The sequence below is a fragment of the Drosophila simulans genome, chromosome 2R (genome assembly GCF_016746395.2).
Source record: "Drosophila simulans strain w501 chromosome 2R, Prin_Dsim_3.1, whole genome shotgun sequence".
NCBI lineage: Eukaryota > Metazoa > Arthropoda > Insecta > Diptera > Drosophilidae > Drosophila > Drosophila simulans.
The window spans coordinates 15,388,365-15,414,507 of record NC_052521.2 but is presented as its reverse complement, the minus strand read 5'-3'; the positions used below and the strand labels follow the sequence as shown (position 1 = coordinate 15,414,507).

General features: G+C 44.6%; 10 protein-coding genes and 1 long non-coding RNA gene across 13 annotated transcripts; 4 read left to right on the top strand and 7 right to left on the bottom strand.

Annotated features, from left to right (window-relative positions):
• The first annotated feature begins 309 nt into the window (after window positions 1-309).
• On the top strand, window positions 310-9,948 carry LOC6735069. 2 transcript variants are annotated; one of them, XM_016181650.3, is made up of 13 exons: window positions 310-447; window positions 1,486-1,881; window positions 2,477-2,584; window positions 6,943-7,040; window positions 7,092-7,382; window positions 7,479-7,715; window positions 7,772-7,900; window positions 7,953-8,082; window positions 8,141-8,263; window positions 8,316-8,405; window positions 8,553-8,676; window positions 8,843-9,153; window positions 9,379-9,948. In XM_016181650.3, exons 2-13 carry the CDS (start codon window positions 1,546-1,548, stop codon window positions 9,532-9,534), a joined length of 2,133 nt encoding a protein of 710 aa, XP_016028357.1. In that variant the 5' UTR covers window positions 310-447; window positions 1,486-1,545; the 3' UTR covers window positions 9,535-9,948. The 2 variants fall into 2 exon arrangements, with proteins under 2 accessions (XP_016028357.1, XP_039147754.1); XM_039291820.2 differs by having other exon boundaries at window positions 395-447; window positions 1,491-1,881.
• LOC6735072 (C-type lectin 37Da) lies at window positions 3,423-4,136 on the bottom strand. The gene has a single exon (XM_002082013.4). The coding sequence runs from the start codon at window positions 4,090-4,092 to the stop codon at window positions 3,520-3,522; it is 573 nt and encodes a 190-aa protein (XP_002082049.1). The 5' UTR covers window positions 4,093-4,136; the 3' UTR covers window positions 3,423-3,519.
• On the bottom strand, window positions 4,495-5,437 carry LOC6735071 (C-type lectin 37Da). The gene has a single exon (XM_002082012.4). It carries the CDS (start codon window positions 5,396-5,398, stop codon window positions 4,826-4,828), a length of 573 nt encoding a protein of 190 aa, XP_002082048.1. The 5' UTR covers window positions 5,399-5,437; the 3' UTR covers window positions 4,495-4,825.
• On the bottom strand, window positions 5,903-6,685 carry LOC6735070 (ladderlectin). Its single transcript, XM_016168397.3, has one exon. The coding sequence runs from the start codon at window positions 6,656-6,658 to the stop codon at window positions 6,086-6,088; it is 573 nt and encodes a 190-aa protein (XP_016028358.1). The 5' UTR covers window positions 6,659-6,685; the 3' UTR covers window positions 5,903-6,085.
• A 247-nt stretch (window positions 9,949-10,195) lies between the features above and the next one.
• On the top strand, window positions 10,196-11,923 carry LOC6735068 (armadillo repeat-containing protein 6 homolog). The gene is made up of 2 exons (XM_002082009.4): window positions 10,196-10,462; window positions 10,522-11,923. The coding sequence occupies exons 1-2, from the start codon at window positions 10,346-10,348 to the stop codon at window positions 11,797-11,799; spliced, it is 1,395 nt and encodes a 464-aa protein (XP_002082045.1). The 5' UTR covers window positions 10,196-10,345; the 3' UTR covers window positions 11,800-11,923.
• Window positions 11,800-13,745, bottom strand: LOC6735067 (E3 ubiquitin-protein ligase TRAIP). Its single transcript, XM_002082008.4, has 7 exons — window positions 13,499-13,745; window positions 13,224-13,439; window positions 12,812-13,165; window positions 12,695-12,752; window positions 12,520-12,639; window positions 12,260-12,463; window positions 11,800-12,199 (listed from the first exon to the last, which is right to left on the bottom strand). Exons 1-7 carry the CDS (start codon window positions 13,612-13,614, stop codon window positions 11,960-11,962), a joined length of 1,308 nt encoding a protein of 435 aa, XP_002082044.1. The 5' UTR covers window positions 13,615-13,745; the 3' UTR covers window positions 11,800-11,959.
• Window positions 13,746-14,096: 351 nt separating this feature from the next.
• Window positions 14,097-19,121, top strand: LOC6735066 (myb-like protein AA). 2 transcript variants are annotated; one of them, XM_039292632.2, is made up of 4 exons: window positions 14,097-14,866; window positions 15,839-16,798; window positions 16,970-17,001; window positions 17,280-17,575. In XM_039292632.2, the coding sequence occupies exons 1-4, from the start codon at window positions 14,505-14,507 to the stop codon at window positions 17,432-17,434; spliced, it is 1,509 nt and encodes a 502-aa protein (XP_039148566.1). In that variant the 5' UTR covers window positions 14,097-14,504; the 3' UTR covers window positions 17,435-17,575. The 2 variants fall into 2 exon arrangements, with proteins under 2 accessions (XP_039148566.1, XP_002082043.2); XM_002082007.4 differs by lacking the exon at window positions 16,970-17,001 and having other exon boundaries at window positions 14,098-14,866; window positions 17,280-19,121.
• LOC120284461 lies at window positions 18,639-22,471 on the bottom strand. Its single transcript, XR_005543731.2, has 2 exons — window positions 21,795-22,471; window positions 18,639-19,322 (listed from the first exon to the last, which is right to left on the bottom strand). It is a non-coding gene; the product is annotated as an uncharacterized LOC120284461 (long non-coding RNA).
• On the bottom strand, window positions 19,685-20,717 carry LOC27206178. Its single transcript, XM_016168396.3, has one exon. The coding sequence runs from the start codon at window positions 20,576-20,578 to the stop codon at window positions 19,787-19,789; it is 792 nt and encodes a 263-aa protein (XP_016028356.1). The 5' UTR covers window positions 20,579-20,717; the 3' UTR covers window positions 19,685-19,786.
• Window positions 22,472-22,579: 108 nt separating the features above from the next.
• LOC6735064 (GTP-binding protein 1) lies at window positions 22,580-25,331 on the top strand. The gene is made up of 5 exons (XM_016181652.3): window positions 22,580-22,696; window positions 22,769-23,120; window positions 23,178-23,358; window positions 23,418-23,760; window positions 23,818-25,331. Exons 2-5 carry the CDS (start codon window positions 22,868-22,870, stop codon window positions 25,048-25,050), a joined length of 2,010 nt encoding a protein of 669 aa, XP_016028355.1. The 5' UTR covers window positions 22,580-22,696; window positions 22,769-22,867; the 3' UTR covers window positions 25,051-25,331.
• A 391-nt stretch (window positions 25,332-25,722) lies between these two features.
• Window positions 25,723-26,142, bottom strand: LOC120284191 (protein NCBP2AS2 homolog). Its single transcript, XM_039292638.2, has 2 exons — window positions 25,970-26,142; window positions 25,723-25,906 (listed from the first exon to the last, which is right to left on the bottom strand). Exons 1-2 carry the CDS (start codon window positions 26,140-26,142, stop codon window positions 25,822-25,824), a joined length of 258 nt encoding a protein of 85 aa, XP_039148572.1. The 3' UTR covers window positions 25,723-25,821.
• Between the last annotated feature and the right edge of the window lies 1 nt (window position 26,143).

Here is a 26,143-nt window from a genome sequence, read left to right as displayed (position 1 = left end):
CATTGTATGAAACTGAAAGCTGATCTTATGTTTAAACATGTCATAAAATCAAAAGAAACTAATTATTCAGAGAAGTTAGGATGTAATATGAAGACGAGCTTAAAATGAATTAACTGACTGCTATTGTGAAGCCATAAAAATGTTTTGGAACAGCTAAAAATGAAACAACACACAAATATGTAGCAAAGCAATAAACTCCATCAATTCTGCGTGCAAGAGATTACAGTTCATAAAAGTTTACATCGTGATAACAGAGTCCCGTGTGCGCAGTCCTGCGGGGGGTAGGGGGGTTTGCGGCTGTATTTGTGGGTGGGTCCTGTTCCCACAGGACCCTCGCTATAAACAGTCGAAACTCAACAGGTTTAAGCTCAGTTGGCTGTGGGCGCTCCTCGCATTCAATCGCGAAAACCGAAAGGAAAATACGGCAAATACGGAGAAAACTCCCACGTACGGAAAACTCACATTGCGGGACTTAACGACACATTCCTCCTACTTGTCGCTAATAGATAATTGAATTTTTTTCATTGTTGTGTGTGAACTTAATGCGCCGCGTTGTGCAATAAAAATTAAAGAAACTTTTTATGTGCGTGCTGGGCGATTTATTAGGAATCTGCCGGAAATAGCACATAAAGCCGCACAATACGTTACAGATGTGGAATATAATAGCATTTCATTCACATATCTTTTGAGTTTGTTTTTATTTTTTTTTTTAATTATTTCCGAGTGTGTAGGCAATTAAAACTTTAATCAATAAATGTGCTGCTCATGATAAGTGTGGAAAGTCAACCAACCATCGGACATTGCGACAACAGATACAACAAGAAGGACAAAGGATGTGTGTCCACATAGATACAAAAACTCAGGCCATCGCGCAAATTGTTTACTTTGGCGCTACACTGGACGAAAACCCTTGTTCCGCCCGGGGAGCAGCAATCAAATGTGCTTTCAATTAAACTCAAAGCCCCAACCCCTTAGCTAAACTGCCACCCTTGACGCTTCGGTCCGCAACGCTTGGTTGCTTGGCTGCTCATCCATCAAATTTGTCGTCCTCCATCCCGTCCTGACGTCCCGACGTCCTGACATTTGTTTGGCGGCCAGCGAATGGGCGGCAACGGGGCGGGGGCGTGGTTCGGCCACCCATATGTGCTTATATGCCATTCTTTGCAATTATTTTACGAGTCCTGCTCATTACGGCCCCATTGAAACTCAACAAGTGTCGCCGGAGTGAAACTATCAGATACAAATTGAACACGCAACAATTATGTACAGTCCCAGTAACATTTGCTCTTCGAGTGCACTGGGAAAAAAAGCCTACCCCAACTTCTTCTAGTTCGTAGGGTTATTCAATACAAACATAAATACATTACAGTTTTTCCTTGGTTTGAAATAATTTTATATTTTGATAATAGTCATAATTTAAAATATGATCAAGCATGGAGTTTCTGCAACATAGAAATTGACCCTATGTCCGACATTTTCTCTCAGTGCAGCAATCGGGTTTATGAGGCACTGGCACTACACATCCTCGCCTGAACAATCAGCAATATGCTAAATGGAAAAGCGCACAAGTCCGGCGAGAACCCTGACCCTAGCCCTTGCCCAGCGGGCGGCAGCAGGATGCCGACCCCCAGCGTTAAGATCGACATTAGCACTTGCCAATCGAACCGTCCGATGGAAGCGCGAACGGCAACCGACGATGTGAATCCATCGGGGGAGGGTGGCCTGCTCCTGGTGCCCACACATCACAATCTGCAGCTCGATAAAATTTCCGTGCGCTCGATTAGTTCCGAGGATATATCGAATGGGGGCAGTGGAAGATGTTGCAATGCCGCCGCCCGTAATCCGGCCATAAAAACGGGTCGGCGCCTGCAGCTGATGCAGGTGAGTTTATCCGCCGGCCCTGGTCGCCACTACAGGTGCCTAGGGACCAACTTATCCGGAGCAGCATAAATTAGCGCCAGCGTATGCATCTTAATTAGGACGACTGGTCAGAGTCACGTGCCAGGGAAGCCACAGAGTGCGTCTAATGAATGTCGCGATTAGCGGGCCACGATAAAGACTAATCACGCCTCCTTTGCCGCCTTTACCGCCTTTACCCACTGTGCCATTCCATTGGCATTGCCACTACCGCTCGGTATCAGTTCCAGATAAAGCCGAGATTGGTCCGAACTCATTCTCCTCCGAGCACATATTGATGGCAAATGAAAATATATGGCACAGTGGGTCAAGGGTGCCAAAACAATTATATACAACTCCTTATTTAACTCCTTCCAATGAGTTAAAAGCCCGTAAAACACACCTTTTGCCTTTTTAGTTAACTTAAGTGTTGCTTTCATACAAGCAATTAAATAATTATTTATATTGTCTACTTAAAACCGACTTTCAAAGATACCTTTTATTTAAAACTACCAAATCTTGAACTTTCAAGCCCACTGTAAGCGAAAATTTACTCATTGACATGCGAATCCATTTCCAGATGATAATACTACCATTTATACCAATACTGGCATTGATTGTGCAAACATCGGTGACACTGCAAGAGATCCTGGAATACCGTTCCGCTGTGGCCGACATCGAGACACAGGTGAGCAGGTGGTTGGGTCAAGTTGCTTGGATTCCTTTGGCCGAGTGGCTGCGTCGATGAAAAGAAGCAAACAAAGGGGAAGGCGACCCGGAAATTGTGTCTTTGAGGCGTAATTATAATTTATTACAGCGATTCAATCAAACGCCAAGTATGTAGATGATAGGGGGAACCCATGTCCAGCTTGTTCAATGTTCACTTGACCATCGAGGGAAACCTTGAAATGGTTTGTTTGCTCAGGTAAGTGCCATGGAAGTCCTTGTGAAGGGTTCCGGAGCACGAGCTGGTGGCCAGGCACTCAACTAAGTCCTTCCGCCCACTCTGGCCCATCGCCCACTTCATCTATCCATAATGCAAATGCGAAGAAATATGGAAGAGAGAACGGAAAGTATTGAACGTACTTACATATATGACCCAAAGGGGATGAGGCGGTGGAGGCCAAAGTGAATTGATAAGGACGTAATGCCAGCTATGCAGCGACAGTCGCCAATGCAGGATGGGGAATGGCAAGCGAAGGAGTGCGGAAAATGAGGAGGAGAATGTGGGTGGTCTATGGAGGTGGTCCTTGAATGGGGTCACGTACTTAGAATGCAAAACACACAATAAACAAATAAAAAAAAAAAAAAAAACAGAACATTTCAATACTCAGATAAGGAAAGTTCTCTGATTCTACATTTAAGCCACTTCCCAAAGATAAAACTACTTAAAACTCACTATCTTTACCAGCTTAATTCATTATTTTATGATAAGGTAACTTAAGGGATTTCTTAGATATTTATTTTCGTCCACTGACCATTACGCACTAATTTAAATGTATATTCAAATACTCCGACACATTTGAAAAGTTGCTCAAGTTTATTTAAAATGTAGTTTTTAGTTATGGCAATTTATAATAATTGAATTATTAAAAGCGAACAATTAGGACCTCCTAAATTGACTTAAACCGGTATCTTCGCCTCGAAGAAAGCTGTGGTATTGAGACAAAGCTGGGTCTTGAAGATTTGCAACGGAGCCTGGCAGATGTGGGGTGCCCATTGGGTGCAGGGCTTCACCGTGAGGCGGTGCACACTCAATATGGCTTCTTCGGGAGTCATGGTGACGTTGGCCATCAGTGTAAGACAATCACCGGCGGTAGCAGTGGGTTGACCAGCACTCCAGGGAAGGTAGAGGGCCTTCTCTCCAGTGCTCTGCCAGTAGTAATCGGAAGTTCCGCCCAGCTTGTTTCCGGATGTCCAGAACTCCGGCTGGTAGGGTGCAATGATCGGCAGCCATTCGTTGATGACATTGAACTCCGTTGGATTGCTTATGCTCAGAAGTCCGGCGTTAAGGGATCGACAATGGCGATCCGACTCGTAGAAGTTCTTCCAACTACCATCCACCAGGAGACACTTATCCGCCACCTGGGTGAAGTTGGTGGGACAAACGGCAATGGTATCCTCGCTGGCCACCAAATAAACTTGGCCAAAAACCAGGCTGACCAGTGCGATGCAAACTAACTTGGTCGACGACATCTTGGGTAACTGACCCTCGGCTGGCCACTCGAACTCTTTTATATGGCTAACCAGCTGGGGCAGCGATAAGTTAGATTTTTGATAAGGACTCGTAAAGTATTCGCGTGGCTGAAGTTATCATTTTCTTATCAATCCAACTAAGGTGTCGTAGTAGTAAAAACTCACAATCGCTTGACTACAGGGGATAATTATATTGTTTTTGAGAATTCCCTTGTTCAAAATAAAGGTATCCCCCTTATAGCTGGCAAATGATTATAAAATCTTTCAAATGGTTTCTGACTCATTTGTTTGTCCGTTTTTCTTAAAGTCATTTGAACTTATAGAATAAGCTAATTTGTTTATTCAAAGGTTTGCAATAAAACTAATAATCTAATGTTTTGCCGTAAACAAACAAAGGGCAGATAACATATCATTTAACACTTTTTAATCTATTCTTAAAATATTGTTATACAATGTAATCACCTAAGCTAACATGACGATTTAATTTATAACTTTATTTTATTTTATGCAACTTAAAAGCGCATATTATAAACTTGCTTCGTGATAAAGTGCTTAAAAGTGGCAATAAACATTTACTTTTAGATGAAATATTGACTAGAGATAATCTAAAGCTTAATTTGCAAATTTTGAAATTTTTATTTTAAACCATAAATGTTTGTATTCATATAAAAACGATTGATCATATAGAAAAACAAACAACCATGGCCAATTAGGAGAAAACCCTTCAATTGACCTAAGCGGGCACCTTGGCCTCGAAGAAAGCAGTAGTGTTAAGGCAAAGCTGGGTCTTGAAGATTTGCAGTGGGGCCTCGCAGACGTGGGGTACCCATTTGGTGCAGTTCCTCACGGACAAGCGGTGCTCGCTCAATGTGGTCCCTTCGGCAGTCATGTTGACGTTGGCCAACAGTATGAGGCAATCACCGGTGGTGGGAGTGGGTTGACCAGTCTGCCAGGGAAGGTAGAGGGCCTTCTCTCCAGTGCTCTGCCAGTAGTAATCGGAAGTTCCGCCCAGCTTGTTTCCGGATGTCCAGAACTCCGGCTGGTAGGGTGCAACGATCGGCAGCCATTCGTTGATGACATTGAACTCCGTTGGATTGCTAATGCTCAAAAGTCCGGCGTTAAGGGATCGACAATGGCGATCCGCCTCGTAGAAGTTCTTCCAACTACCATCCACCAGGAGACACTTATCCGCCACCTGGGTGAAGTTGGTGGGACAAACAGCAATGGTTTCCTCGCTGGCCACTAAATAAACTTGGCCAAAAACCAGGCTGACCAGTGCGATGCAAACTAACTTGGTCGACGACATCTTGGGTAACTGACCCTCGCCTGGCCTCTCGTACCCTTTTATATGGCTAACCAGCTGGGGCAGCGATAAGTTATATTTTTGATAAGGACTCGTAAACTATTCGCGTGGATGGAGTTATCATTTTCTTATCAATAGTAGTAGTAAAAATTCACAATCGCTTGACTACAGGGGATACTTAAATTGTTTTGGAGAATTCCCTTGTTCAAAATAAAGGGATTGCCCTTGTAGCTGGCAAATGATTATAAAACCTGTCAAATGGTTTCTGACTCATTTGTTTGTCCTTTTTTCTTAAAGTCATTTGATCTTATAGAACTTCAAAGATTTGCAATAGAACTAATAATAATAACAGAGGGCAGATAACATATCATTTAACACTTTTTAATTTTTTTTTAAAATATTCATATACAATGTAAACACCTAAGCTAACATGTCGAAAAGCCTAAAAAAAAGGTGAAGTTTCAACATTGATTTAATTTATAACTTTATTTTTTTTTATGCAACTTAAAAGCGCATATTATAAACTTGCTTCGTGCTAAAGTGCTTAAAATGACAATAAACATTTACTGTTAGATGAAATATTGACTAGAGACTATCTAAAGCTTAATTTGCAAATTTTGAAATTTTTATTTTAAACCATATAGGAAAACAAACAACCATGGCCAATTAGGAGGAGCCCCTTCAATTTACCTAAGCGGGCACCTTGGCCTCGAAGAAAGCCGTAGTGTTAAGGCAAAGCTGGGTCTTGAAGATTTGCAGTGGGGCCTCGCAGACGTGGGGTACCCACTTGGTGCAGTCCGCAACGGACAAGCGGTGCTCGCTCATTGTGGTCCCTTCGGCAGTCATGGTGACGTTGGCCAACAGTATGAGGCAATCACCGGTGATGGGAGTGGGTTGACCAGCCTGCCAGGGAAGGTAGATTGCCCTCCTCCCAGTGCTCTGCCAGTAGTAATCTTCAGTTCCGCCCAGCTTATTTCCGGATGTCCAGACATCCGGGTTTCGGGGTACAACAGTTGCCAGCCATTCGTTGATGGCAGTGAGCTCCATTTTATTTTTAAAGCTCAGAAGTCCGGCGTTAAGGGATTGACAGTGACGATCAGACTCGTAGAAGTTATTCCATCTATTATCGAAAAGGAGGCATTTGCCCGCCACCTGTGTGAAGTCGGTTGGACAAAGAGCAACGGTTTCCTCGCTGGCCACCAGGTAATATTGACCCAAGGCCAAACTGGCCAGTGCAAAGCAAACTAACTTGGTAGACAACATCTTGAGTAACTGATCAACAGTCGGCCCATGGAACTCTTTTATATGGCCAACCAGCTGGGGGGCAGCGATAAGTCAGCTATATGATATGGATTCTTAGAACATCGAGAATATGCCTGGTTGATGTTATCACTTCCTTATCAATCCAACCGAGATGTCGTAAATGACATGACTAGAAGGGCGAAGAATCCCCTAAGAAATGTTATTCCCCAAATTATATTACTAGACACGTCCACGGAATAAGCACACTCTTCCAGGGTCTAAGTAATGGCTAATTTTGATTTCAGGTAACCATCGCCACTGACTTGGGAAAAGTGGTCACTCGCCTGCAATTGGAACGCTCCGAAGTAGCCTTCTACATCTTCACCAACGGCAGCAAGCAGCGGTAGGCCTTTTAACAATTCCGAAATCAATAATCCTTACTCTTTAAAAACAGAGCCAACCTCACTTTGAGGTTTGCGAATACGGACCACGCCCTGAACAACATGACCACTTGGAGTGAAATCAGTGTTCCCACAGCACCGGACGAGGATGAAGATGATCGGGAGATGATGCTGAATCGGTACGAGTTCCAGAGCCGACTAAACGAATTCAGAGATCGGGTGCGTCTGGAACCGGAGGAGAGCTCCATCACCGAGGTAATGAACTGGTACACATCCATTAATCGTGGATTGCTCCATCATCTGAATGAGCAGATCAAGGAAACAGATAATAGCGGCGTCTGGCGGTGAGTATAGTTTATATATAAATTCTTTAGTAAAACACCTTTAAATACTAGCTAGTAAGTTCTTACACATTTGTTGTCCTATTTGAAATCTGGCAGATACCTAGTTGGGTTCAAGAACCTCCTCAAGAGCATTGAATGCCAGAATATCGCCACTTCCTTTGGCATTAGGTACTATGGTCGAGGATCCTTGACAGCTGAGAACTTCGTATCCTATGTGCGTTACGAATTCATGGCCCGTGAGATGATCAACTCCACATTAAACTACGCACCCATGCTTAAGAACATGTACACCAACATCACCAGCACCAAGAAGTTCCATCGCGCCAAACAAATGTGTGTAGGCTGGTGTAATTTGGTCAAATCGATTCCTCTATGAAGTTCTTTCACAGGGGCACCACTCTGCTGAAGAATAATCCGAATGTGTCAAATGAACGCAGTGCCATTGAGTACTATGAGCTGATGAACAACTATACTGATGATCTCAGAATCCTTCAAAAGGCCCTGCGACGTCTGATTAAGTATGGAAATTGTACACTATATTATATTCCTAAGTACCTTATTATTTTTAAGGGAATACGTGGACAAGACACTGGTAGAGGCTGACCGCAAAGAGGCAATTGGCATTGCGATTCTGGTGGTGGTGCTCCTAGTGTCGCCGGTCATCATCGTGCTGGTTAAGAATGCCGCTGCCACAATACAGGTTTCTACCTTACCCCTGCCAACTGGCTATCTCGTACTCATCCCACTTCATCCCATAGCTTTATGCACTTAATCTGTCCCAGAAGGCCAAGGAGCTGAAGCGGGAGAAGCGTAAAAGCGACTCGCTGCTTTTCCAAATGCTACCACCAAGTGTGGCCATGCAATTGAAACAGACCCAGCAGGTGAGTCCAGCTGTGGGTGGGAATAAACCAGGTCTAATTGACTTCCTGACAGGTGCCCGCCGAGCTCTACGAGGCAGTCACCATTTACTTTAGCGACATCGTGGGTTTCACCGAAATAGCTGCGGATTGCACTCCACTGGAGGTAAAGTCCCACTATCACTTTAATCATCATATCATTTTGCCAATCAACTTTGGTTTAAACATATCTAACACTCACGTTTGTTTGTAGTTAGGCATAATTTGTATTCCTTTGACATTTACTAATGAGAGATACATCTCACCTTTTTAGGTGGTGACCTTCTTGAATTCAATTTATCGGGTGTTCGACGAGCGTATCGAGTGCTATGATGTCTATAAGGTTGAGACGATTGGGGACTCATATATGGTGGCATCGGGTCTGCCGGTGAAGAACGGTAATTTATGCAAATTCAGCTGTCAGTCATTCAGTCATTTAACCCCCGCCCGCCGGCAACATCCCGCTGCTTGACTGCCCCAAAAAGATTTGCGCTAATTTAAATTTCATTTGTGGCCATGCGCGTAATTTATGCCATGGAACTTTCCGACCCGCTGCCTCTGCAGGGAACAAGCACATCAGCGAGATAGCAACAATGGCCCTTGATTTGCTGGACGCCTCGTCGGTGTTCCGGATTCCCCGGGCAGGAGACGAATTTGTTCAAATACGATGCGGAGTGCACACGGGTCCGGTTGTCGCCGGTATCGTTGGCACCAAAATGCCGCGCTACTGCCTCTTCGGCGACACGGTGAACACGGCCTCGCGAATGGAGAGCACCGGCGAGGCACAGAAGATACATATCACCGAGGAGATGCACGAGTCGCTGCAACAGGTGGGCGGATTCCGTACCGAGCACCGCGGCCTCATCGATGTCAAGGTATTTGCAATCGATCAATATCATTCAAACAAACCTTGAGGACCTTACTTAAGTTGCTTACACTGCGTATGAGTAATGTTTGTACCATAAATAGTACTCATACGTACCGGTAGCCCTTTGTATTTCCGTTCCTTTTAACTTTTTAACTTTTGAGTCCAGTGTTTTTTGCATACTTTTAAAATAACTTTTTTTGATGGGTGGACATGCAAACTGTTTCATTTTCAGGGTAAGGGTCTAATGAGCACCTACTGGCTGACATGCAAGGATGGACCGGTTAGGGCTCGCGAGGAGATCTCGTGGCGGGCGGACATGCAGCCCGTGTTCCTGGACCACCTGAAGCTGCATCCGCCAACCGACTACAAGCTGCCAAAGCGGAAATGAGCTGCAAGTTTTCCGGCTAGGCCAAATTAGGTTTATCCTGGCCATAAATTCAAGGCGCTTTTCATTTTAGATGTGCATGCATTAGTGTCCCGCTCTCTCAATCTCTCTATCTATCTAAATATCTAAGTATCTTTCCTTTCTGTCAATAAGTTGAAGTTACACGGTGCATCAAGTGTAGATACAATATACAACATAAAATTCGACTTAATTTTAAATTCGCTACAAAATATAATAAATAAATAACTTCCTTGCAAGAAAAGTGGAAGTGCAACTGATGCACCATGTACAACAACTTTAAACGCTTCAATGGTCAATCGTCTTTTTACATGTAATACACAGTGTGAATCACAAGCATGCGGCCAAAATACAGACTTATGTTAATAAAAAATATGCGAGAAATGCATTGTTGCCATTCGTTTTCAAACAACAGGGATGGGACATATATGTAGAAACCCAAATCTCTCTCATCTTGCATTTCTTCGTATATAAAATAAGCAATAAGGTTATAATTTATTTTCTATCAAATTCGGTGTTAGTATTAACACAACAATTTCTTTGAGTGTTCGATGGTGAGTTTTATTTAACGGTACAACGATATGTATCGAACATAAATCAGCTGGAAGTATGACCGCCCTGCGAAGTGCGATAGTGTGACCGCAGCCACTAAATTCGAACTGTGCCACAGTGTGCCTGTGTGCCTGCGTGTGGGTGAGTGTGTGTGTGTGGGAAGTTACAGAGAGAACAAAGTAAAATTTGAAAAGTTAAAGCTGCAGCTGCTAAGGGCATAGCCAAAATTAGACGAATCACTGCCATGGCCAAGGTTATATCGCAGGACACCTTCGACGATGTTGTGAAGGAGAACGTTGTGGAGTTCTCGATGACTCCCTCGGAGGCGAAAGAGGAGACCATCAAGCAATTCGAGGCACAGGTAAGTAATGTCGACATAGTCATTTATCCAGTAGATTTACTTTAATGAAATGCTTGCAGGGCATCAACCTGGCCAATATTATCAAGGACCTGTCCGTCAATCCGCAAACCGGCCAACCCGTCATCAACGAAACGGTGGACAAGATCAAGGAGCACATTGGCCAAAAACTGGAGGAAACAACGGACCTGCTGGAACAGCTGGCCACCTTGGATGCTGAGTGCAAAAAGTCTCTAGCCCATAGGGTACTGGCCGGCAAAAATGGAGCGCACGATGCCCTGATCACCCTGCTGGAGGAGACGCTCTCCGCTGATTCACCCAACGAATCCGTTTTAAAGAAGGCCCTCGAGGCGATCAACAGCCTGACCCACAAGCAGCCGGATCTGTTTGATGCCGAGGCCATGGCCGTGGTTCTTAAGTTACTGGCCCTCAAAGTGGAGAGTGAAGAAGTCACATTGCTGACTCTTCAATGGCTGCAGAAGGCATGCATCATGCACGAGATGAACCGCCAGAATATCATGAATACCTCCGCACTCAAACTCATGAAGCCCCTTTTAGGCGAAGGGAAGGATCGCCTTGTGCGTGAACTGACCGCCGTCTTCCGCTTCCTAGTGCTGGATGATGACATTCGCGTTGAGTTTGGCTGCGCCCACGAGCACGCCCGCCAAATAGCAGGCGAGGTGCTCATCCCCTTGGTGGAACTTTTGCCGGCCTATCAGGATCCCAATGTTCTGGCTGATCTGCTGCTGACCATTGGAACACTGGCTGTGCGACAGGAACTCTGTACTGCTATCGACGAGGCTGGTGGACTGAAGTCCGTCTTCGAGATCATGAGCTCGAATTTGGATGAAGTGCGTCTAAATAGAGAGGCCTTAAAGTTGCTACGTGCCCTGGCTGGACATGACTCCGTGAAGTCACACATAGTTCAGCAGGGCGTGGCTCCGATAATAAAGCAGTTGCTAGAGACGCACCAGTCCAATGAAAACATCGTTGCCGCCGCTTTGGCCTGCGTGACTACGCTAACACTCCGAGTGCAGGAACACAGTGCCGCCTTTTTCGATACCGGCATTGCCGAAGTAATCGTGGAGGCACTTCGCGCCCATCCCAAGCACAAGATAGTCCAGCGAAATGGAGCGTGGGCCATCCGGAATATGGTGTCGCGGTCGCGGAACCAGTGTGAAACCTGGATCTCCTTCGGCGTTGAGGATCTACTAAACATGGCAATGAAGGAGCACCCCAGTGTGGAGCAGGACATCAAGGCGGCGTTGCGCGACCTCGGCTGTAGTGTCCACTTGCGCGAGGAATGGACGGGCACGGCGGAGAAAAAAATTGCCGCCTAATCGATCGCACATGCCTTTTGTATTTTTATATATTTACTGCTAACTTATTACTAGTGCCTAATTCATGCATTGGCTAACTAACAAAATCTGCAATTCTCAATACCAATCGCATGCTAATACCCAACTGGGGGCAGTCTCTTATGATCACAAGGCTGTGGACTTATTTGCCCAGGTTAAAGTTGCGTAGCGAGCCGGCTTTAAGACGCTGGTTGACATTCCGGGAAAGGACGGTCGAGGATCTGATTGTGGAAAGACCCTCTTCCTCGGCGCGCTGCGCAAAGGGGTCAACCTTCTCAGAACCGCCCATTCCATTGTAGACAAAATTTGAGCCCGTCGTGGCCGCCAACGCGGAACTACTCGAACTTCCCAGCAGCAGTCTTGGCTTCTTGAAGATTGAATACTGGAGGAATATTCGTAATTTGTAAATGGTTAAAAGGAATTCGTCTAAATTATTGTTTACCTTTTCACTGAGATCACTGCTGGTTTTCCGTATGGTTCCGCTGGTCATAGACACACCGCCACCGACTCCCTTGATGGGAGATATTTTGGACTTGGCCAGCCCAATGTTACCCTTAGTATTAAGAAGATGCGCCAAGCCGACGCTGCTGGATTTAATGTTGAGATATGGGGAGGTGGATTCTTCGATGCGCTTAATATTCTCCTTCTGCAGGCCAGCAAAATATAAATAGCTGATATTTTCGTTTTTCTGTAACTACTTACAACTGTAGGCGAAATAGTCGTACGCCTTTCCTCCCGCTTAAGGGCCAATAGGTTGCTGTTCAGACCACAGGAGGCATTTGGTGACCCCAAGAGGGCGGCCTTGTTCTCAAAAGCTTGTAGCTAAAAAGATAATATTATGTTTAATCGAAATTGTGTTAAAGAAGGCCCATCATACCTTCTCCTGCGCCTGGTAAAGGTCGCTCTCCAGGTGTGAAACACGCTCTTCCAACTTGCTGCAACGAATGAGCACATATCATATATAAAAACCACGTTTGGAATGTTGTGAGCATACCGCTTTAGTTCGATCTCCTTTCGCAGATCATTTTGCACGACCTTCACTACATTCCTGAGCTCCGTCTTTTTGCTATCGCATTGTCGCAGCTCCCTCTTGAGAGTGGACACCCAGTTGGCTAGGACAAGTGGATCAGACTCGTTCTTGAGCAAGCGGTCGGCATCCGCCGAGCCAGCCGCCAGCATAGCCGATATGCCTTCCATAGCCTGGATCTGTGATTTTAATGATTTGTTTTCCTTTCGCAACACATCCACGACATGGGCATCACTCTTGAGGACGCCAATTTGCTCGACATAGCTGCTGATGAGGAAATCCTTCTTTTGCACCTTCTGCTCCAAACCGGCTATGGTTTTGCTGCAAATAAGAAATGCATCAGTCTGGTACATAAGGCAATTTGTATACAATAGCATACAGGCACTTCTTTTGTGTTTCCTTCAGATCCTGAATATGCTGTTTTTCCTTGCTGCGCTCTTTTTCGACCATTTTCATGGACAACTTTGCATTGTCCAGCTGCTCCTGCAGTGAACCGACATCGATGCGGCTCACATCCAAGTTGGCTAGATTAAAGTAGACCCTAAATATGTTGCGCGTAGTGCACTTATTCCGGCACTGAGGACAGGTCTTTGATCTGCAAGAGATGTTTGATTTTAATGTCGGGAAGGAGAAATATCCTTATGAGTTGTATACCGATCGAGCCATTGATTTAGGCAGTTGTGGTGGAACATATGCCCACAAACTGTGGCAAAAACCTCGTCGGCCTGTCCAAACAATTCGGCGCATATCACGCAGTTTAAGTTCAACATTTTTGGCACAATAAACTACATAAAAATAGTTATTACAAAAGAACAACAAATAAACGCACGCCGCACAGTTTGCGCGCCCAATGAAACACAGCTGACTGATGGCGATTTCCCCACGCTCCAATGAGCGGAATTCACCACACCAGTATTTGTCAAGAATCGATTGTAGAAAATCACTGTTAGCTGATAGCTATTTCCACGACAAACTAATTGCGTTATCTTGGCTTAATTCGAAACTTCAAATTATGTTTACAAATATGCTTACTTAACCACTGAAACTGAAATGCAACTTGAACCTTAGAAAGAAATGTATGTGTGGATACTTTTACTTCTTAAGATATACTGTGGATATTTATATTTCATATTTTATTCTGTCAATCTAGCTTAAATCCAGCTACTTATGCTCCGTCCGTTAGCACCATGGTGGTGTTATCGATACCAGCGGGAGCACTGTGGCGCTATTTGCGAAAGCACACCGTGCGCTTTCGATACCGCGACAGTGCCATCTAGAGGTGGAGATGCCATCGATGTTTTAAAGAACACAACCCATCGATGTTTCTCCACCTCTATTAAAAGTCGTCAAATAGCAATAATAAATAGGAATAGTTATAGATTTGTGCATTTAATTTCGTTCGTTATTTGCGTTTCAATCGATCGTGGGTCCCAGTGAGTTAACTGCACCTGCACCCAAAGCGGAAGCTGAGCGAAAAGGTGTTTCATTTGGCGTGCGCATTTCGACACCTTTGTCAACGCTGATTCTGATTTGGTGGACCGACGACTTACACACACAAACACACGCGCGTACTAATATAACAGACACTGAAGTGTGTGTGGAAGGGACAGACAAACAACCGTGCGATAACAACAACAATCGGCAGTGATCGCGGCGAGAAATGGAAATGGCCAACAACATGGTCAGCAGCAGCAACAGTGGCGCTGGTGGGAGCAGCAACACCACCTCCTACGGCAACAACAGCTACAACAACAGTGCGGTGGACAGTGGTCACAGTTCGCACAGTGGTGTCGGTGGCGGGGGCGGTGGTGAGGGTACGGGAGCGCGCCTCCGGGATGTTTGTACCATCCTGAACACTGGCCCCGCCGCCTATCAAATTCAAACAGGTGGCTGTGCCTACGACCACATCATCGCCCTGATGAGGAACCTTGATCTGCAGGACGATGGCATCGTGCTGAACTCCAAGATCAAGACCATCGAAACGGACTTCTGCAACATAGTGCGCGACGAGTCGATGCTTTGGTATGTGTGCCGATCTCTACCGTTTGGCTGGTTCGCCCATTGATGATTAATCATATCATAAGTAGTGTGTTTATTTGCCACCTCTTTTCGCATATATGTACATATGTATGTAAATACCCGGCGTAGGTACAGTGCGGTGCGATAGCATATGAACAAGGCGAGCTCCCAAGCCCATCAAAGCCACCATGTGATAACAAGACTTGATGCATGTACATATCTGCTTGGTGAAGACCGATCCTCATTGTAATATTTATGACTTCTCATAGCAAGTAGCATGAGTAATTGGTTAAATTTGGGAGCTTGTGGCGTTCGCCCATAGGTGCTGTAACCTCCATAAGTTATACTACGAATGAAATGCTTGATTTTGGGACGAACATTCGTGTCTTTTGCCCACCAGAAACCGAATCACTAATCAGCTTCAGAAGTTAATTTGTTTTTACGCTTTCACCCTGAGTTTGGGTTCTTAAAGTGCAACTTTGTAACCTTTCTTCTTACTTCATTATTTTAAAGTCCGAAAAAGTATTTGCTAGCTTCGGCTTATATGTAAATTTCAATTTTATTAAATGTCGCAAAATCGATTTATAAATCTGAAAAGCACTGTATTTGTGTATATGTATGTGCATGCACGAGTTCGTTGTTTGCGACCAGGTTGCTCGAACGTCAGCGTGTCTTGAAAATTTACAACTTTTCATACAAATAAAGACGGGCAGAGAGACATCGGCGCCATCGAATCATTTCAAAGTGAACATTTTTCCCTCCGATTCGCTCAGGCTCATGCTCGAGTTAATTGCTGAACAAATAGTTCGCAGCTTGGGCTTATCAAACAATGCTGCTTTTCGTTATATCAGCGGGGGTGTTAAACACAGTTGTAGTGCTAACTTTAACATTAAAAAGTAGTAGTAGACTTGATTATTATTACAGACAAGCTAATAAAGGAAAAGTAAATAAACTAATTGTATTTGCAATTTTCAGTGAGTCAATGGAGTACCTAAACGACAAGGCGCTCAGCGATGGTGATACGGCGCTAAAGTTCGCCCTGCTCTTCTCGTCGCGAAACTTCGACGCACTGGCCATGAAGGAGACAAAGGTGCGCAGCGCCATGCTCAAGATTCTGGAGACAAACTTCCTCAACGCGGACGCGTATCGGTTGCACGACAAGAACCGACTGTACAACTCGATCACGCTGCTGGGTGAATACTATCACAGGGTAAGGCTGGCGGATAATACCCCTATTACCATTTTGGGCGAGTCCCTGCTGGACTTGCTTACCCGCGAGCTCAACGATACGTCGGTGGTGCTGGGCACTCGGATTGCCCGCCTGGTGCTTTCACAGATCACCCTGAATGGGGAGATCATGCGCAAGCGGCACAAGGTCGAGATTGATTTACTGCTCTTCCACGTTCGCCGGCATTTGATCATGCAGCCCGCGCTGACCGCTAAGGTGAAGGCCATGCTACTGATGGTGCTGGACCTCTTTTACAGCCACTTTAAGCATATCGGCCACGACCTGGAGGCAATGTACACCAACTTCTTGGTGGTGGAAGATGGCGAAGAGGATGGGGTCAACAATAACGGCTCCGGCCCCCAGGATCTCGCCGAAGCTGGCCGCTCACAGCAGCTTCAGCATCAACAGTCAGAGAACGGCAGCAGCGCCAACACGTCCGGCCAGGATCAAGATACCTTTGATCCGCGGCCAACTGCAAAAAAGTGGAGCGAGCAGGTGTGCGAGGATTCCTTTTGTGAAACTGGCTACGGTGAGGAGGATCAGGGCGACGATAGATACTCAGAGTCTGGACTCTCGTATCCAGCCAACAACTCTGCTTCACTCGGCCACCGTCGTCGCGGATTTCAACCTCGCCAAGTGCCGCGTCCCTTGAAGTCACATCAATCACAACAGCATCAGCAGCAGCACCAACAACCAGCCAGCATAGAGTATGTACTAAACCTTTACTATATAAGCGTAATACCATTTATAGCTCATAATCAATCGCAACTTAACATACATACGTTTAGAATAGTTCTATGACTGATAGGAATCTTTTAATAGAATGATTAATTAAATAACAAAATATAACACAAAGCTCTATTGCAATTTATTTATAGAGACATATCCAAGATTGATTCAAGTCCTTTAAGTAAGTCAAGGATAAAATATTTAATTAACACCTATAGTTTAAAAATGTCCTAAATCTTAATTTACATTTCGTTAATTTTGATTTGAAGCAATCGAAAATTTTATTCGAACTGAGTTTCGAGCATTTAAGTTTAATTGAGGAATTTAAAAAACTTTATTTTATTTAATATATACAAAAGTATCGTTTAAAAAACAAGAACTTTAATATTTAATTTATTTTCATTTCATTCTACCGATATTTATTTAACGACAAAATATTAACCACAAATTTTTGAACAGCGCCAGCTCCGACCAGTATCCATCCATGGCCAGCAGCGAGGATCGGGACGAGAGCAAGCCGCTCCCTAGCTGGCGGAAGACACGCTTCAACCGCCATCACGACGGTGACCAGAGCAACGGACGGTCGCGCGACCAACAGCGGCGGTTCAGCGTGAGCTGCGACGATGACCACCACAGCGTGCGCAGCGAGGGAGGCGGCAACCTGCGACTGTACAGCATCCACGACAGGAGGAAGCACTCGCAGGAGCGCATCGAACGCAATATGACTGGAGGTGGCAACTATAATAGTATAGTCAACTCGAATTGGGATCAAAGGGATCGCGATGACCGCAGTGAGCGCTCTTATATCAGTAACTACGAGCGCGGAAACAACTATAAGCGAGGTGGGCGATTCAACAACCGCAACACCTACGACAAACCGCCGCGATTCCAGAAACAACAACAGCAGCAGCAGCAACAACAACAACAGATGCAACAGCAACATCAGGGTGGCAACCATAAGATACACAGCGATACCTGGCGGCGCTCCAACAATGCTATAAACAGTGGCTACCAGGACGAGAACTGTGCGTACAACTCGAATGGTCCGGAATCGAATAGTCGCAGCTCCTCCAGGGCTCGCACTCTGCCGAGGCCGCCAAAATCACAAATGGATAAGTCAGGCGGCTATAGGTACAATCAGAGCCCCACGCATGCAGGCGGTGGTCCTCGATTCCCGCGTTACAGCAGCCAAAGCAGTTTGGCCAGCGAAGCGTCCAGCTCGTTTGATCGTCGCCAACAGACATCGCCACAAAATCCACATCAGCATCAGCACCAGCGCCATCGCCATTTCACACGCCGCTCCCAGCCAGACATCCATCAGCCGCAGAACGAGGAGAACTGGAAGGGGCAGGTGGATAAGGGGCAACCACCAACCGGAAAGGAGGAAAGCGAGCTGGTGCGGAATGCCCAGCAGACCACCCAGTACATGAACTATTTGTCGGCCCAGAAATAAGTTTATACACTTTATGAAGTCATCCACATGTACTAAAATTGTTTTTGAAGTCCGTTTAGAAGTTATTTGTTCCACCCCCGCATTGTTTCGCCGTCGTATATGTTTCCTAATGGATGTGTATATCCACGTAGACTGTTTTCACATTATTTTGTCTTCAACTAAGCTCAAACGTTAAACCAATACAAAGCAATTTAGACCAATCACAAAACAGATCCAACTCAAATCCAGGCTCAAAGAATATTAAGCATGCATTACACATTGGAGCCACTAAATTTGTAAATACCAATTATATATGTATATGAATGTCTTGTGTAGTCCCCACACAACCACGCCACATAAACACTCCCACACAAAATACAGTCACACACACTCATTTTTATATTTATATATACAAACTGTTTAGAAACTAAGTACAAAGTCAATGAAACAACAAAAATAATCCTATTTCTATTGAAAAGTAAAACGCCTGTTGGTGAAGTGTTAAAAGCATGTTGAACATATAAAAATTTGTATTTTTAGCTAAATATATACTTATATATTAAATGTCATGTTATAGTGCAGGTTCAGCCGATTTATTAAACGAATTATACAAGCTTACGTATTTTTAAAGCAAATTTTGTGAGGCCCTCTGTTGGAACAACAAAGCCAAGCCGGAGTGCAGAAGGAAACATGAATTGTAGAGTTATACGAGTAGTCTTATATAGATACTTAATCCTCTTTGTTTAGGTATAATCAATATGTTCGCAACATGCGTAGGTTCAAAACACTAATCAGCATATAAATAGCGCCTAACACATTTTTAATAAAACAAAAAAATTACATTATCATTAATTAAACATTATAACAAATTCTTTTGAAAGCTTTCAACGCTGCGAAGGAAATCACCGGCAGAATATCAACATAGTGCATCACCTCATTGCGGTGCATCACCTCATTGGCTGGATGCATTTTCCCAAGCCTTGCGTGTGACTCATCCATCTTCTGCAAGTCCTTTTTCCAGAGCTTCTGTGGGTAACTGGAAGCTTCTATTCAGCAAACACTCGACAGAACTAGGAGATAATAAACAAAAGTTCAAAATTTGTTTCGAAAATTTCGAATCCTCACAAGCTTTAAATACGCAATTTTTATCAATCTCGCCATTTTGAAGGCAACTGGTGCGTTTTTGATACAAAATAAGAAATCCAGATTTCTGTTTATCGTAGCCATTGATCAAAGTATTTTTAAGCTCGTCTCTAGTCACAAAAATCTATATTTTCCCAACATTTATAAAGAGTTGCATACTTAGAGGCAGCAAAAAGCAGATTAACTTATTTATATGTAAATGGGGACTTTTATTTGTTTATAATTTGCTGGCGGTCAACACAAAGTTATCAATTTTTCGCTTGATAGAACTAGAACTAGAACAAATACATAAAAATAAAGGTCCAATTTATTTCAAAAATAGAATAAGACGTACATATTTATAACACAGATTCATACAATAAGGCATAAGAGATTTAAGATATCAGCAGCATCATCGATCGGCCTGGTCACGTGGGGTGACCACCAGGACTTCGTAGGTGTTTACGTTCACCTCTTGACCACGATGCGGGATATACATGACCTTGTGGGAAGGGTGCACCTTGCCCAGACGCAGGACACCCTCGTAAAGACCGCGACCCGTGTAGGTGACCTCACCCAGCTCGGAATAGCCCGTGTTCAGGGCATCCCGCGGAAAAGTTCCATGCTGTCCGGGCACCCACTTGTAGTCACAGTCGTTGAGCACCAGGATCTCGACATCATCGGTCAGAGTTCGGGCGCTACAGCTGTGCGAACCGAAGGCAGCCTTCATTTCCGGTACATAAGGAGCAGGCAAGAGATCGTCGTGGTAATATCCTCTGGCCACATACGTGGGCAGTCCGTCCTCGTTGGTGCCACACTGCACAGCTCCCTCGGGCGGCAGGTGGGCATCCGGAAAGCTGTCTCTGTCCAGATCAATGGGCACCCAATCAATGGCCACCTTGGGCAATTCGGTGTCATCGAACTCCGGGGCCTCGGCGAAGTTCAGGTACAATCGGTGCACGCGTTGTCGGTCGCATGTGCATCTGCATTGGGGACAGGTCCTAGATCTATTCAGCCATCGAGTGAGGCAGTCCTTGTGGAATACATGACCGCACCGAGAGGTTGAGAAAATTATGTCGTTGGCCCGGAAAAACTCGTTGCAAATTGCACATAAAATGTTCAGCGAAGGTGATGAGTCATTTGTGGGTGCAGTTTCTGCGACTTCTCCGCCGGTACCTTCAATTTCACTACTATTACTCTCCATAACTACGTCCCTATGGATACTGAGCTTTGAATATGTGTGGCTCTATTCTTTTATTCCAAATTTATTTCACAACAATGAGCGGAAAACAAAACGATTCATATCAACTTTCCTGCTTAATTAGAGATGGCCTTTGGAGAATACCAAAAATACTAGAAATACTGTTATTTTAATAAGTTTGAATCTTGATTTGAAAATAATCGTTTAAAAAGCTTATAGCATTTCTAAGTTTAAATTGCAAAATCAAGGATAAGTAAGTAAAATTTATGTTAGCATCTTAATTTTAACTCTATTTTGGCTATGTTAATGTAGTGTGCTATCAATTTGTGGTTCTCTACTGGATCATGACGTTGTATTAAAGTAACGCTTAAAACCTGCATTAAAACTTTCTTTTTAATGTACAAAGACATTACTCATTAACTTTTCTTGAACTGTGCCGTCTGGATAAAAAATCCACTTTCCATTTATTTGCTTTACCATCCATATCTGAGTTCCTTTAGACACTGAGCGTTGAGTATGTATGGCTCTTTTGTTTTATTTTACAAGTAACGGATACGAGCTTAGAGATGGCCTTTAGATAGTGCGAAATACTGTTATTTTTATAATGGGTATAACGTTTGATTTCAAAGCTTAAAGTGGGTTTTTAAAAATTAAGTCTCAAGGTTTCAGAACAAATTTGTTAATTAAGAATATATGTATATGAATCTTATAAATATATATATATATATATATATATATATATATATATATATATATATATATATATATATATATATATATGTGTGGAAAGGTCCACATGTGTTCAATGATATTTTCAAATATTGTTCAGGTAATTTTTAACAGAAAAATTTATAAATATTTAAAATTAGCTATCGATAAATAGCACCAGGTACCCACGATAGTCAACCGATCTGGCAACGACGCGCGGTACGTGGCTTCGGGACACGGAAAACAATTTTACGGGAAAAGCTAAACAAATTATGTACAATTCGCAATAAATCCGAAAAGATATAGGGGCAAACACCAGACGGAGAATAGGAGCACAAAAGGCTGCATGAACTGTAAGTGCCAAGGACCAGATACCCGTTTGTCTTCCTGCGTTCACCCGTATCCTTTCACTTTTAATTGCTAAGTTCAACATACAACTACAAATGGGTATGCAGCTGATTTACAGCTAGTGCGGTTTCTTAATGGCCAAAATTAAGTTTCCCCAACTTACCCGCCACTCCAATGGAAACAAGTTAATGTGCGCATAATATGCAAATTTTCTGTTTGTTTTGGTTTGCCAAAATACAAACAAGACATACATATGTTCGAAAGTACATAGTACATATGTATGTTTGGCACACACACACTGACACATTAACTGCGCTCTTTGTTTGCCGCCTATAAATAAACGCCAAAAAATGCGTACGAAATTATGCCATTTGTTGCTTTTTAGCTGTGATTTGTGTACGTCAACAAAGCGTTATTATATAAACAAATACAAAACGGCAATCAGCTGTTCCTAACAAGAAATAAACGGTTGAATAGCATTGTCATTATGTTTGAAAATTATATGTTTTGCCATAGATATATGAATGTATGTATAACGGCCATTTCACTATTAAACGAAATTATTAGAACGGCTACTTGAACTCTCTAACTGTTGCTCTCTTGTGCCTTCTTTCAAGCCTCTCTTTTGAGAGCTTAGATATGCACATAATTGAAGCAAATATTGCATAATGCGTTTTGAGGATTCCCCTCATTTATTTCCCTTTATGTATTCATTTTCAGTATTACTTAAATATGATTTGAATGAATGTTATGAACGTTTAACGAAATACAATCTTTATATATGTACATATGTATATGTTCGTGCATATTCTAAAGAAAAAGATTAGGAAATTCTTGCGATTTCCTGGAACTCTCTTCCTGCGCTCTCTTCGTTCACTCTCTCTCTTCGGAGAACGGAAGTAGAGCGACTATTGCACCATGCGAAGCTTCCGATTTCATCATCCTCATGAGCGGCTATAAAAGCAGCGACTCTGGCTTCTTCAATTTCATTTCATCATTACGATGCAAGCAGTTAACACGCGCCAGAAGACTAATGCACAACTAAGCCAAATGGGCGTAGGATAGGTCGGGATTTTACCAGCGTCTCCAAGCGACAGCACCTTCTAACCGGACGCACTTGCTCTCTATTACTTGCAGAACTCACCAAACATCAAGCATCACCATCGACCTGCACACTCACACACAGATCCCAATGATTCCAAGGATACAGTGAGACAACCGATAATTAGCAGCACCATGAATAACATACAGAGCGCCACAAATGGCGTGGCCGTGGGCGTGGGCATCAAATCGGCCCGTAGCAACATTTTCAACGTGGACGGTCTGCCGCAGCAGATGGCCGCCTTGAGTGTGGACTACTCCAGCATCCGGGGCAAGGATGTCCTGGTGCAGCCCACAGAGGAGCAGATTGAGCTGCTACAGAAGAGGCTGCAGGACCGTATAGCCGACAACTGCGGGGAGACCATTTACGAGATTGGCGTAGGCGAGGGTGAGTCCAACAATGCCTAGGTTTCCACATGGAATAACCCGTTTTCCAAAAACACAGATGGTAGTGACAGTGGCCTGAATCCGGAGCAGTTTGAGGCCTCCGTGGCCACGCTACATCTTCTAGCAGCCAACATAGATGCGGATGTGGTCAAGCTGCGTGAGCGGCGGGCAGAGAAAGGACAATCGGCGCAGTTCCTCATCCGAAAGCATATCGAGACTACCGACTTTATGGAAATAAGGTACGTAAATAGCCGGAATTCCCACCATTGCACCTTTTAAATGTATCTCCTTTTATCAGGGTGGCCGTCGTAGGCAATGTGGATGCGGGTAAGTCCACATTACTGGGCGTACTCACCCACGGTGAGCTGGACAATGGTCGTGGACACGCACGACAGCGTCTTTTCCGTCACAAGCACGAAATCGAAAGTGGACGCACCAGCTCTGTGGGCAACGACATTCTCGGCTTCGATGGTGTGGGCAATGTGGTTAACAAGCCGGACCACGGCCACCTGGATTGGGTGAAGATATGCGAGAACTCAGCCAAGGTGATCACCTTCATCGATCTGGCGGGCCACGAGCGCTACCTGAAAACCACCGTCTTTGGCATGACCGGACATGCTCCGGACTTTGGCATGCTGATGGTGAGTACATTTCTAAGATTTTGTAGCATGCCGTGACTCTTGATTTTCTCATCGTAGATTGGCGCCAATGCCGGCATCATAGGCATGACTAAGGAACATCTCGGTCTGGCCTTGGCTCTAGCCGTACCCGTTTTCGTGGTGGTCACTAAGATTGACATGTGCCCGGCCAACGTGCTGCAGGAGAACATGAAGCTGCTCTTTAAGATGCTCAAATCCCAGGGCTGCCGAAAGGTGCCGGTTGTGGTGCGTTCGCACGACGACGTTGTCCTAAGCGCTACTAATTTCGTTAGCGAGCGTCTGTGCCCCATCTTCCAGGTGTCGAATGTGACCGGTGACAACCTGGAGCTGCTCAAAATGTTCCTCAACCTTCTGAGCACGCGAATGGCCGGCTCCGAGAGTCTGCCGGCCGAGTTTCAAATCGACGATGTGTACGCGGTGCCGGGCGTTGGAACTGTTGTGTCCGGTACATGCCTTCAGGGCACTATTCGGCTAAATGACTGCCTGATGCTGGGTCCAGACGCGGTGGGTTCATTTGTGCCCATCACCATCAAGAGCATCCATCGCAAGCGCATGAACGTGGCACGCGTGCGCTGTGGACAAACAGCCAGCTTTGCGTTAAAGAAAATAAAGCGCGCCTATCTGCGCAAGGGCATGGTAATGGTGTCGCAGGATCTCAAACCGCAAGCCTGCTGGGAGTTCGAGGGAGAGATACTAGTGCTCCACCATCCGACGACGATATCGGCGCGCTACCAGGCCATGGTGCACTGCGGCAGCATACGGCAGACGGCCTCCATCATACACATGTCGCGCGACTGCCTGCGCACAGGCGACAAGGCACATGTGAAATTCCGGTTCATCAAGCAGCCGGAGTACATACGCGCCGGTCAACGCCTGGTCTTCCGCGAGGGACGCACCAAAGCGGTTGGCAACATACTGCGTCCGCTACCGAATGCTGCCGCCAGCCCATATCGCCCCAAGCCCGCCAAGATGCAGTCGCGCTCACATAACGGCGGTAGCAACGGCAGTAACAACCAGCACCGCCAGCAGGGCCAGGGCAGCTCCTCGGGCGCCGGATGCAGCAAGGACAATGCCGAGGAGAAGCAGAATGGCGACAAGCGCGAGGGTGGCAGCCGACGAGGTGGCAAGCGGAAACGAAATAATCGCCCGACTCCGTCCGGCGGCGTTGGGGTGGATCCATCCAATGGCTCGGCCGCTTTGGGACTGCCCCTCGGCGAGAATCCCTCGTCGTCGTCCTCGGCTGAAGTCACACCGGCCGCTCTCACCGAGTGAAGTGCGCCGCCTGCAAGTTTTGGTTCTTTCTAGTTTTGTAAGCTAAAGTATTTTTTTCAAATTCTTAAAGATTATTGGATGAATTTATTTTGCGACCTTCTAATCTAAAGTGGCACGTGCCCCAATAAACTATTCCGTGTCCCGTTCTTGTCCACTGTACATTGTGCGAAATGACAAAACAAATTCAATATTTTGTTTGTTTACTAGACTTAAGACAACGTCACTGCAACATGGATTTTAATTGTCTTTTCATTTAATAAACGCAGGTTGAACCACCTTTAGTTGGATTCTAAGTTCATTTCACAGATGCTACTTATGTACATGATATTAAATTATATCTCGATAAACTGAAAAATACGCGACTCTATAGATTGGAATCTTAAATTAAAATCTTATAGTTTAAGATCAGTTTAATATCTAAACTAAAATTTCTAATAATTAGTTGCCGGCTGACGCAAATTAATTTGAAAGCGTTGTAAATGCAGACATTAGGTTATTTTTTGATTTTTTTTAAACTATAGTTTCAGAATGACAATCTGAAGTTATCTATTGTTTTTTAGTGTTAAGATAACTAACGAATGAAAATGGCAATGAATAAGGATTTCTTTGTTTCTTAATTACCTTAATAAAAGCAATTTCCTATTCTACAAAAATAAGGTTCATTCACCGAAGTTAATGTTCTGGCTTCAATGTTTATTCATCTGTGTTTACTAAAATTTATCTTGCCGCGTATATACAATTGCTGTAGTTAACCAAGTTAATTGCTGAACCCTAGTTCTTTTTCTTGCTATTAAGCTCCTTCTTCACTCCCTCCAGCTCTTGTCGCACGTTGTTCTTGAACATGTTAACAAAGGATCTACAATGTGCAAAACGCATGTCAGATTGGCGGATTCAGACAGATTAACTTTCTTTCACTCACTTGAAACGCTCTGGCGTCATCTCGTGCAGTCCCTGCTCCCGGGCCAAGTCTTTGGTGCGGTACATCAGGGAAACGACCAACTGGGCAGCGCGCCTCATGGGATAGCTCTCCGCCATGCGCTGGATGAGCTGCTCGTTGTTGGCCAGGTAGCGCATTAGCAGTCGCAGCACCATC

Coding starts and splice junctions, on each gene's coding strand:
- LOC6735069 (XM_016181650.3), top strand. CDS start 1,546: ATGCTAAATGGAAAAGCGCACAAGTCCGGCGAGAACCCTGACCCTAGC. Junction 7,901..7,952: donor GCCCTGCGACGTCTGATTAA/GTATGGAAATTG, acceptor ATTATTTTTAAG/GGAATACGTGGACAAGACAC. Junction 8,406..8,552: donor CGGATTGCACTCCACTGGAG/GTAAAGTCCCAC, acceptor TCACCTTTTTAG/GTGGTGACCTTCTTGAATTC.
- LOC6735072 (XM_002082013.4), bottom strand. CDS start 4,092: ATGTCGTCGACCAAGTTAGTTTGCATCGCACTGGTCAGCCTGGTTTTT.
- LOC6735071 (XM_002082012.4), bottom strand. CDS start 5,398: ATGTCGTCGACCAAGTTAGTTTGCATCGCACTGGTCAGCCTGGTTTTT.
- LOC6735070 (XM_016168397.3), bottom strand. CDS start 6,658: ATGTTGTCTACCAAGTTAGTTTGCTTTGCACTGGCCAGTTTGGCCTTG.
- LOC6735068 (XM_002082009.4), top strand. CDS start 10,346: ATGGCCAAGGTTATATCGCAGGACACCTTCGACGATGTTGTGAAGGAG. Junction 10,463..10,521: donor TCAAGCAATTCGAGGCACAG/GTAAGTAATGTC, acceptor AAATGCTTGCAG/GGCATCAACCTGGCCAATAT.
- LOC6735067 (XM_002082008.4), bottom strand. CDS start 13,614: ATGTTGAACTTAAACTGCGTGATATGCGCCGAATTGTTTGGACAGGCC. Junction 12,753..12,811: donor AAGGAGATCGAACTAAAGCG/GTATGCTCACAA, acceptor CATTCGTTGCAG/CAAGTTGGAAGAGCGTGTTT. Junction 12,640..12,694: donor TTTACCAGGCGCAGGAGAAG/GTATGATGGGCC, acceptor TTATCTTTTTAG/CTACAAGCTTTTGAGAACAA.
- LOC6735066 (XM_002082007.4), top strand. CDS start 14,505: ATGGAAATGGCCAACAACATGGTCAGCAGCAGCAACAGTGGCGCTGGT. Junction 14,867..15,838: donor CGCGACGAGTCGATGCTTTG/GTATGTGTGCCG, acceptor TGCAATTTTCAG/TGAGTCAATGGAGTACCTAA. Junction 16,799..17,279: donor CAACAACCAGCCAGCATAGA/GTATGTACTAAA, acceptor ATTTTTGAACAG/CGCCAGCTCCGACCAGTATC.
- LOC27206178 (XM_016168396.3), bottom strand. CDS start 20,578: ATGGAGAGTAATAGTAGTGAAATTGAAGGTACCGGCGGAGAAGTCGCA.
- LOC6735064 (XM_016181652.3), top strand. CDS start 22,868: ATGAATAACATACAGAGCGCCACAAATGGCGTGGCCGTGGGCGTGGGC. Junction 23,121..23,177: donor CGAGATTGGCGTAGGCGAGG/GTGAGTCCAACA, acceptor CCAAAAACACAG/ATGGTAGTGACAGTGGCCTG. Junction 23,359..23,417: donor ACCGACTTTATGGAAATAAG/GTACGTAAATAG, acceptor TCCTTTTATCAG/GGTGGCCGTCGTAGGCAATG.
- LOC120284191 (XM_039292638.2), bottom strand. CDS start 26,142: ATGGTGCTGCGACTGCTAATGCGCTACCTGGCCAACAACGAGCAGCTC. Junction 25,907..25,969: donor ATGACGCCAGAGCGTTTCAA/GTGAGTGAAAGA, acceptor TGCACATTGTAG/ATCCTTTGTTAACATGTTCA.